Raw genomic sequence first — 10,838 nt, 5'->3', positions numbered from 1 at the left:
AAGCGGCACGGGGCTTGGGGCGGGTTCTGAGCAGAGGTCTCTTGTTTAACAGGATCGCTCTGGCGGCGTCAGTGAGCCAGGCCCTGAGGTACGTGCTCGGCTTACAACCGCTCCTTTAATGCCCCCAACATCCCTAAGAGGTTATTACTACTGTGCCCATTTTACAGAAGAGGAAGCCGGGGCTTCGGGGAGCTATGTGGTCCCTATGTGGTGCTTCGAGGTGTGCCCGCTCGCAAGAGGCTCACCTTCTTCCTTTAACAGGGCAGAGTCCTTTGTCCAGCGGCCCCACCTGCTGTAGGAGTTTTCCTTCAACTGTCTCCTGGAATAAGTGCCCAGCTGTCTACTGCCCCCTCCTCAGCTGCCTCCCGCAGGTGCTCACGGCCCTCCCGACGGGGCAGACAATGCCAGAGAGCAGGCTCTGTCACCAACCCAGCAGGCTGGACATCACGGGGGTTCTCCGGAAGGCAGGAGGGGGCTCCCGCCCCTTAAACTCTCCCCTGAGCTGCCAGGCTCCTGCCGTGTTGGGATTGACTTCAGTTTCTCTCCATTGGTGCCTCTCAACCGGGAGCATTGTGTTCCCAGGGGACATTTGGCAATGTCTGGGGACATAAGTGGCTGTCACGACTTGGGGGATGCTACTGGCATCTAGAGGACGGGGGCCAGGGATGCCGCTAAGCATCCTACAGTGTACAGGACGCCCCGCAACAGAGAATGACCCGCCCCAAATGGCAGTGGTGCGGAGGCTGAGAATCACCCCCTGCCCACACACGTCTGCCGGCCCCGTGTCTCTCCCTCGGGGTCAGCGTGCCGCCCTGTAGGCATGGGGCATTACACGCGGGGTTTCTGTACATTCTGCCCGCACACCTTGTTACACCCCCTTTCTGATGCCCTCCTCAAGGGTCCTGATTTGAGTGCCTTCTGTTCCCCTCTGGGCCCCCCACTGATCCCTACCCAACACTCACCGTTGTCAGCTCCTTTCCTTGGTTGCTTATTTGCTCTCCTCTCTCTCTGCCCGTGGATGTGCTAAGAGCATGGGGCCCCCGTACACCCCGTCATGGTGTATCCTCGGTGCCCAGAACACTGGCCACAGCGCGCCGGGGCTCAAAATGCACTCGTTGAACGGCAGAGGTTGGGGGCGGGGGGACTGAACTGGACCCCGGGCCTGACATCAAAGTCTTTTCTACTCACCAGGCACGGGATGGCCCGGCAGGGGATGGAGCAGGGGGCTTGCTTAAAAGGCAGGAAGAGTTGTGTGGACAGTGACTACAGCACATCCAACCCAACAAAGGGCCATTTGGAGCCCAGAACCCCGTGTGGCTGCCTCGGGCGCACGGCACGGCGGGGGGAGGGGTTGGTACCATCTTGCAATGACCATCCCTGGTCACCAGTGTTGTGACAAGATTAGTGGCCACACCTCAGGGCATATAGCCCTTCAAGGAGGGCCAGCTCTGGGACATGCGCTCCATGGAGCTGGGGGAGGTGGAGTCTGGAACCCCTGCCCCCCGGGCCGCCTCCTGGGCCTGCTAGCCGGAGTCTGAGACTGAGAGACGGCCACCCGCCGGAGCAGACACCGCCCCCCGCCCCAGGCCAGGTGCACTTCGCATCCGTCCAAACAGCTGTCTCAACTCCAAAGGCTTTGGAGAGCTCTGTGTTTTTCCTCTTCTATTTTTATTTTCTCAAATCTAAGACCAAGAGAGGCCGGGGCCAGAGTTGTGAAGCCATCTGAGCCAGGGTGAACTGATCCGCAGGCGAAGGGAAACGTGTCTGGAAGAGGTCACTGCAAGTATCCTTGGAAGGGATGGACAGACTTCAGTCTGAGGGTGGGGCCGAGTCGCAATAAGGACTGGGTCCCCTGCGAGAGGGTCCGTCCCGCGGGCAGAGGCCCCTGGACTCAGGGCTGGGGCAGGCCCAGGAAGCACTGCTTTCATTGACACCCCCCCCGATAAACAGCGCCCCCTGGAGGTGTGCAGGGCCCAGTTCACCAACATCCAGCAAACGTGTCATGGTCTCCACCTCCCGAAAGTGGGAAGGGCAGTTAATGTATGGCTCTCAGGCTTGCCCCGAGCATTCAGTGAGCTCAAGCGTAAAGCGCTTCATGTGCCCTGGGCAGAGGCCCTGGCCCAGAGGGGGCGCTCCAGAGCTCGTACTGTGTTTTGCAAAGATCCAGACAGGTCAGTCCATCGTCCTCCTCAGGCACATATGAGAGTAGCTGAGGTGATGAGTGACTTTACAAAGAATTTGGGGACTGCAGGTAATGATTCTGGGCACAACTCAAATTGTGCCACTCATTTGGTGGGGTGGGGGGTTTCTCAGTGGGAGGACCCTACCTTCAGCTCTAGTCATCGCTCTCTCGTGTGCTACTTGCCAGGGAGCATCTGTGTCCGTGGTACCTTTAACATCCTCTGTAACCCGAGGCGTGTAGTGGAGCTTAGGTGAGACGCAAGGAAAAACGCTGACGTAGCCCCCCAGATTTCTGCCCAACATATAATGATCGCTCCCAAAGATGAAGGGATTTTGCGGGTACAATCAGGACCCCTAACCGACTGATTCTGAGTTAATCAAAGGGTGATTATCCTGGGTGGGTCTGACCTAATCAGGTGAATCTTTAAAAGAAGAGAGATCCTCCCACTGGCTTTGAAGAATGAATTGACCACGTTGTGAGAGGTCCACTTATAAAGGAGCTGAGAGCGACCCATGGCTGACAGCCAGCAAGAGAATGGGGTCCTTGGTCCTACAACTGCAAGGAATTGAATTTGGCCAATAACCCAAATGAACTAGGAAGAAGACTCAGGCTCCAGGTAAGAATGCAGCCTCCGTCACATTGACTGTAGCCTTGTGAGCTCCTGAGCAGAGAACCTAGCTACATCTTGCCCATACTTCTGATCCACAGAAGGGGTAAGATAATAAATGGGTGATGATTTAAGCCAACAAGTTTTGGTAATTGGTAGGTAGCAATAGAAAACTAATAAAAATAGCTAATTGCTATTTAGGATGCTCCAGCCTCCCTAAAATTCCGACAGAAATAGGACCCTGACTGCTGATTTTTGACTATGTACATTGCCACCTAGAATAAAAGACTATAGTTTCCAGTCTCCCCTACAGCTAGGTGTAGTCATGTGACTGTATTTTTTTGTTAATTGGAGGTGAATGGGTACTTTGTGTCTACTCTTTAGGATGGCTGCTGAAGGGAGCATTCAGCCCAGAATACGGATATGATGGCTGGTGCTCCAGCAGCCATATTGGACCATGAGGTGAATTGTGACGATGGAAGACATGAATTAGGATGACAGAGCAGAAAGGTAGAAAGAGACTAGATACCAAATGGTACAGTGGAGCTGCCATCCTGACCTTGCACAGCTGATTTTCAGGCTTCTCTTAAGTGAGAAACATTTATCTTGTTTAAGTCACTGTTATGGGGGTTTCTTTGTTATATACTGCTGATGCTAATCCTAAATAATCTAGGTGAGCACCATACCATCTCACAGATGAGGAAACCGAGGTCACAGAGATGGTAGAGAGTTGCCCACAGTGAAGGTCCCACGGCTAAGTAAGTAACTGATCGCAGGCCCCTCTGCCCAACACACAATGCTGCTGACTCGATGGCATGAGACTTCTCCTCCATTCCAAACAGATATTTGTAAGAAAGCAGGGGAGGTCTTCCTCCAGAGCAGGGAAGTGAGTGTCCTCTCAGCGGCCTCTAGCAATGACTTTGAGCAGGTGTCACTTTTCACCCCGAACACCGGGTGAGGGCATCTGCCCTCACCCCACCTCCAGCCTCAGCAGACGAGGAGGCGGGAGAGGTTCAACTGGGGCCTCGGAGCCTTTGTACATGCTAATCCCTCAGGCAGAAATGCTCTTCCCTACAGTAGCTCCATTGCCTTTCACAGGCCTGCTCTGTCCTTCCTTTGGAGTCTCAGCGGCAAGGGCCCCCCTTGGAGCTCTTCCTTGACCGCTCCATCTGAGGAGCTTGGCTGCCAACCCCTCACTTCCTTCCCCCGCGCACTGTTTTCTTCCAGATCCACATTATTACCTGCCACTAAATCGCTCACCGTGAGTGCCATTTTGTCCATCAGGCACCGCAGAGACAGTGCCCAGGGTTCGTGGTACCTTCAGGGGCCCACAAAATGGCTTAACGTCTTTTAAAATCAGAAGGTAAGAAATGAACGTGATTCCGCCTAACTTGTATTTGTCTTTGTTCCAACACAGTCATAAAAGCGAATTTGCATTATTTTGCATGAAGGGAGGGGTCCACACAGCCATGCTGTGGTGCCAAGTAACGTTTCCTGTGCTCCCCAGGTGCAGCTCTGCGGGGCGGACACCTTGTCCTGTCCCCCACCTTCAGGGCCCGCAGCAGCGCTGGGGTACAGTGGACACCCGGAATTAGCACATGAGCAGGTGAGTGGAGGAAGGCTTCTGGCCAAAGAGGAAGGTTGGGCTTCTTCCAAGCCGTCCCCGCTCCTACAAAGGGCACCGAGGTTTGGCCGCCCTCGACGGCGGTCATCCCTGCGTATGGTCTGCTGGCTCCTCCAGGGGTGACCTGGCCTGGACCCCTGTGCCGCATCGGCCCCACTGGGGGTCAGTGCCTCCAACAGGGTGTGGGCAAAGGGTGGGAATGGCGGGGAGCTGGGGTTGGGCTCCCAAGCCCCTTCTCCAGCCACAGGAGAGCGCAGGAAGCTGCAACTGTCACTCCACCAGCACGCACGGCCCGAGGCACGTTGTGAGGACCCACTGAGGCTGGCTAGAAAGTTCTGTCAGGCCCCAAAACTTTGTGGCGGGAGAGGGGAACAAGGCCTTGTGAGAAGGACAGGAGCTGCACTGTAATAGATTGAATGGTGGCCTTAAAAAAGATCTGTCCACGTCCTAATCCCACCTGTGACCTTATTTGGAAAAAAGGTCTTTGCAGGTGTAATTAAAGGATGTTGAAATGAGATCATCCTGGATTATCCAGGGAATCCTAAAGCTGATGACAAGTGTCCTTCTAAGAGACAGGCACAGGAAAGACACATAGGAAAAGGCAGAGGCCACGTGAAGACAGAGCCGAGACTGGAGTGAGAACAGCCACAGGCCGAGGAAGCCAGCAGCCCCCGAGGCCGGGAGACACGTGGCAGGGCTCTCCCTGAAGCCTCTGCACGGGGCACAGGTCTGCAGACACCCTGACTGGTGACTTCTGGCCTTGGAACTGTGAGAATACATTTCTGCTGTTTTAGGCCCCCACTCTGTAGGAACCAGTGACGGCAGCCCCAGGAAATGAATACACTCACCTTCTCCAAAAGATCTGAACAGAGGGAAGGACTCAGAATGTACGTGTGAGAATTCTCAGAGCAGATGGCCTCCGTGACCACCACTAACCAACCCCCCAGCCTCCCAGGGAGGCCCACACAGCCTCTGTCATTGGCAGGCAGGGGAGGACTCATAGGGAAGGCCGCCGGCCCCAGCCCGGGAGGGAGCTTCGAGTTCAGCAGTGTGCTCGCAAGGGAGGGCCTCGGGCAGCGTGGAAGCAGGAGGGAGACCCAAGGCCTGCACTGGTGGTCCGGGAAGTCGGCACTGGTTCAGGGACTGACACCTGGGATTGGGGGACCTCTCTGCATCCGCTCAGTGTGGCCCTCAGGGACGTCAGGCCAAGCAGTGGGAGCCATGGGACCCGATGCAGGAGCTCAGAGAGCAGGCAATGAAAAACGGCTCCACGGTAAAAACGAGCAAGATAGGTGGAAAGCAGGAAGGGAAATGTGAAGGCAAAAGATGAGGCCACGTGTGGTGCTTCAGCCACAACACACCTGCCTACAGGGCCCCTGATAGGTGCCAGACCGGGGGGGGGGGGGGGGGTGTGCCAGGGATGAAGAATGTCTGCCCTCTCTGCTTCTTCCTGAAGGTGTGGCCCTCTCTGCCCAGCTTTTACCTTCCTGCTCTTAATAGACACATGCGTACAAATACCCAGCTATCTGCAGCTATTAATACAGCAACTGATGTTCACCCCTTCGTGAGAGAGGCAATTGGGAGTAGTGGGGACTATGGCAACAACCACTCTTTGGCTCCAGCCAAGAGTTTCCATGCAGGAAGGTGGCCCAGGGTAGCCAGCTCTGCCCATTTCTCAAGGGAAGCCAGAACTGGGGATTTTTTTTTCACCCCCAACCTTCTGGTTCTCAAAAGCATGTTGGCCATGAATTCATTTTTTGAAGATGTATAAACACCACGCGGGGGGGTGGGGGAGAAGACACGTCTGCAGGCCGCATCTGGCCCTCTGGTTTGTGGCTCTGGTCTTTGGCCTGGAAATAGAACAAAAGCTAACTTGCGCATCGGGACAGTGACAGGAGGGTTTGGAAATCACAGGGGCTGGAACTTGTTAGGAGCGGCTGCTTCATTGGAGGCAACAGGGGAAGAGCGAACAGTCTGGCCAAGTAACAGCTGCGGTTCTAACATCCATCAGGTGACCTCAGTGTGCACTTCAAAGCAAGAAGGAACCTGAGCTGTTGTTCCACACTGCATGGCTGAGTGCTGCTCTGTGCGCAGTTAGGCGGCGGGCCCCGGGCTGCCTCCACCAGGCCCCCAGGTGTCCCTCCACAGCTTGAGCCGGGAGCCAACAGCAGCCCCCAAACCACTGAGATAATTTGCACTGGACAATGTTGGCTCTGGGCTCTGTGCTGCCTTAGTTTTGGGTGTACACTTCCCCCACCGTGCCTTTTTTTTTCTTTCTTTCTTTCTTGTGCCTCTATTTTATTGGGATGACTAAATCTTTAAACTATGTTAGCAGTAAACACAGCTAATTTACCCCCTGCCTCTTTGAAACAGCTGTTGACAGCTGCACTGTAATTCAATCAAGGATCTTTGTAGTGGAGCCTACCAAATTCCCATTTGTTGTTGGGTTCCATCTCTCCTGCCTGGAGCCCCACACAGCTGCACCAAACATTGACGAGCGCCCCTTTCTCCCCAGAGCCTGGATGATAAACAGCATATTAATGGTGGGGGCCAAGGCAGAGAGTCCTTAGCAAACCAAGAGAACTCCAATGTCCAGGAGTTGAGAGAAAAAACAACACACACAGACATACACAGCCCCAAGAATCAGAACCAAATGTCTCCTTTTATTGAAAAGTCAAAACCCTTTTTATTTTGTCTATTTATACAGAAAATTCACGGAAGACTGCTCTATGCAACAGCTGAAGGTACATTGGTCTGATCATTAATAAATAGTCTTAAATAAGAAAACAAACAGGCTGGGGGAAGCGAGCTCATCATCCTGAACAAGGGATCGAAGGAGGGTGTAAAATGAGCTTCCAATGGACATAAATAATTTCTTTGTTTTGTAACAACTATTTACATGTTTCAATGTACAAAGGATGCTAGCCAGAAACCAGGTGGGGCTTGAGTGGTGAGAAAACTTGCACCAAGAGGGAACCATACAGAAATCCCCAGGTCTGCCAATAGATAAAACAAAGTACAGCAAAAACAGTGACTCTTCCCCATTGACCAGGCAGAGTGGAGTCTGTGGCCTAAGCTATTGAAGAAGAAAAATAAAAGAAAATAAAAACGGGGCCCCAGTGTTTCTAGGAACCAACTTAATCAAGGTGGAGAAACGATTTCCTGCTGGACCAGGTTCCAGGGGCATAGGACTCGTCTGGATAACCCTGTTATTTGTTCACAGACAGCCCAGAGCTCCACAAGGCCTGTGTCACAGCCAGAGGCTGGGTGCACAGCATTTAGGGGACCCACTGGCCAAGGCAAGGGAGGCTCACGCCAAGAGCCACATCAGAGATGGCACCTTTGAATTGGAATGCTCAATTAGGACATCACTCTCAAAGCAGTTTCTAGATCCTTCCATTTGAGATTCATGTCCAGCATACCCTGCACCTAGCAGTTCTCCACCATGCCATCCGCTCCTTATCTCAAGGAGCTTATTGTTTGCAGAGCCCTCAGTAGGGGTCAGCCAATGAGAACAGGTGGCTACAGAGGCCCTGGTTGGAACCCAGACTCCAGGGTGCTGCTGCCAATCATGACCAACAGGGGAGCCCAGCTAGGGGAGGGACAGTAAGCCTGCCCATCCTACCCCTATCTAGAGCGAGGTTTCGCTGGCACTTCTTTAAATAGAGCCATGTTAGCTAGAGTTCAGGGTCAAGTTGTGGGTTCTCTCCTGATTGCTGTCCCTTCTGCCCTGTCATTCCACATTGATTTTCTACCACTAGGAGAGCTGGAAAACCAATTCCGAATGTCCGTCGGTGCTTCACATGCCTAATTTAATTTCTGCCGCCACACACCCAGCTGAAGGATGGAACATATTTTTCCTTCAAGGTCAACACACCTCCTCCTCCAAGCAGAAATTTGCCCTCTCCTTTCCCGGTCAAATCTTGGATTTGGGCAAGTCTATGTAAACAGCGGGCCTCTGCAAGCCTCAGAATGAAACCAGAATGGAACAGAGAGGGGGCCTCCCCTGCCTCCACTGGCCACAGCTTCTGTTTATGAAATCAGAGTAAACCAAGAAATGGGGATAAATTGTTTAGGAAAATATATCTGTAACATCCTAACCATTTTCATTCATTCGTTTTATTGTGACATTTATTACAGGAACTTCCGTGTCAATTTTCCTTGTGCACAGACACAAACGTGCCCACCCCTGGCCGTGCCCCCTTCCTCCCGCTGCTGGGTGGCCTGGCTGAAGGGCGCTCCTAATTACCCCTGGGGACGAGTCAGTGCACGGCTGAGACGTCACAGCCAATGATCGTGGCTGGGCAATTTTTCTTTATATATTTTTTTTCCTTTAGGTTTTGCCTGCCGCAGCGTGTAGCATCTTGTCCATAGGAGGCGGATGAAAACCTGATCAAAAGGCATTTGCTTCTCGAATTCCTTAATCCTCCTACGCCCTTAAGGTTGGGGACGGGGGCAGGGCAGGTCTCATGAAAGGCAGTTGCTGTGCTGGGCGGCGGGAGGCACTGGGCGGTGGGAGACCAAGAACCCCGAACAGTGTGGCGCCGGAGGGTCTGACCTCCAGGAGGCGCTAGTGGCAGCCACAGGCTCGGACGACCATGTTTCTGTATTTCTTCAGGATGACGTTGGAGCTGTCGTCGAAGTAGAGGACAGAGATGGCGTTGAGCTGAGTGGGGGCACAGCAGGGCTTGGGCACCGTTTCAGGGTTGATGAAATGGACCTGGAACACACAGCAAATGGCGGCAGTGGTGAGAAGCGCTGGGTCCCTGCTCCCTGGCCTCCTCATTTCTATGAGGACCGCCAACTGCTTGGGCAAAGTGACCGCACGCGACACTCCCCCTTAGGAGTGACTGCACGTGACACTTCCAGTTCTGGCCCGTGACGCATAACCTCTGTTGCGCAGACCAGGGACCCAGAGCATAGAGGTGTCCGCAGCACACAGCTGGGAAGTCAGTGGCCAGGTCGTTCTCCACTGCCCCTCGGTCCTGTGCATTGAAGAGTGTTTACCAGCGTCCCCCACAAGAAGTCAGAGGCACTCAACCCCCAACCACGACCACCAAAAATGTCTCCAGACATTGTCAAATGTCTCCTGGGAGGCAGATCTGCCCCAAGTGGAGAACACCTGGGGCAGACAGGGTGGGCCAGCAGGCCAAATTCTGTGCTGCTGCCTGGTTTTGTGAATAAAGTTTTATTAGCACCCAGCCATGCCCATTGGTTCCCTAGTACCAAGGTCTTCTTCTGCACTACGATGGCCGAGTTTAGGAGCTGCAACAGAGGCCTTATGACTCACAAAGCTAAAAACATTTACCATCTGGTCTTTTTCAGAAAAAAGTGGCTGACCTCTTGGCTAGACCTGTCCTGTCCAAGAAAAATACAATGCAAGTCACACTTGTAATTGAAAATGTTCTAGCGGCCACGTTTGAAAAGAGGAAAAGAAATAGGTAAAATTAAATAATATATTTCATTTAACCCAGTATTTCAAATATATTATCATTTCAATACACACTTCCAATAAAGAATCTTTTTTTTTTTTTTTTTTTGGCACTAAGTCTTCAAAACCTAGCATATTTTAGACTGACAAAGCATCTTGATTCAGACTGGCCGTATTTCAAGTGCTCAAGAGCCACATGTAAAAGTGGTTACTGTATTGGATGGTGCAGGTCTAAATTATACTAGACGATTCTGCCTCTTGAGCAGTGAAACTAGGACAAAACTGGGCAAACACCTGGGTGGAAGTCCACGAGAAAGAAGAAGGTCTAGAAAGGAGGAATGAAGGAAGAAGCCAGCTAGCCGCGCAAGTTTGCTGCTCCTTCTTGCTCGTGGGATTCTGTGTACCTTACAGGGGACGAGGGCCAGGGGCAAACAAACTCAAAGGCCCAAAGGGGCCAGGCAGGCACCACTGACGAGCAAAGGAGGCGAAGAGTAAGACAAGAGGGAATAGTGAGGGTTGGGGCAAACCCGAGGGTGGATGCTGCCAGCTAACTGCAGCCAGCCAAAGTCAATGCAGTTGGGTGTGCCGAGTGTCCAGGACAGGCCAGAGACTTAGCTCTGCTTTGTTTGGATGTGAAACTTCCAGGTTTCCAACACACCGCGTGTGCCAAGTAAAAGCATTCTGGAAGCCTCCAGCCTGTGACCTCTGACATAAGACAGCACACTCAGTAGCTTATTATGGACGATTTCAAACCTTACAAATCTAAACCTTCCCCCCACCTCCTCCACCCTTGAATAATTTGAAAGCAAATCCCAGACATCAGCTCATTTCCTCTGTTTTTCACTAGGACTCCCAGAAAGCAAGGACTCCCCCCCCCCCCCCCGTTTTTTTTTATTTGCTTCAGAGGTAGAATTTAGAGATTCATCAGTTGCATATAATAATACCCAGTGCCCATTCTGCCAAGTGTCCTCCTTCATGCCCATACCCAGGTTAC

The 10,838-nt window shown here is 52.7% G+C and overlaps 1 protein-coding gene across 1 annotated transcript in view; it reads right to left on the bottom strand.

Moving 5' to 3' along the window:
- Positions 1–7,062: 7,062 nt before the first annotated feature.
- The window catches only part of BMP7 (bone morphogenetic protein 7), an 89,879-nt gene continuing 86,103 nt past the window's right edge, over positions 7,063–10,838 (bottom strand). Inside the window, exon 7 of the mRNA XM_032387603.1 lies at positions 7,063–9,133. Within this exon, the coding sequence (XP_032243494.1) occupies positions 8,984–9,133 (150 nt within the window). The 3' untranslated portion in view covers positions 7,063–8,983. The remainder of the gene's footprint in view (positions 9,134–10,838) is intronic.

The sequence above is a fragment of the Phoca vitulina genome, unplaced genomic scaffold, assembly GCF_004348235.1.
Source record: "Phoca vitulina isolate PV1807 unplaced genomic scaffold, GSC_HSeal_1.0 scaffold50, whole genome shotgun sequence".
Taxonomy (NCBI): domain Eukaryota; kingdom Metazoa; phylum Chordata; class Mammalia; order Carnivora; family Phocidae; genus Phoca; species Phoca vitulina.
Note: the sequence above shows the minus strand (reverse complement) of the source record. Positions and strands in the feature narration are given on the sequence as shown.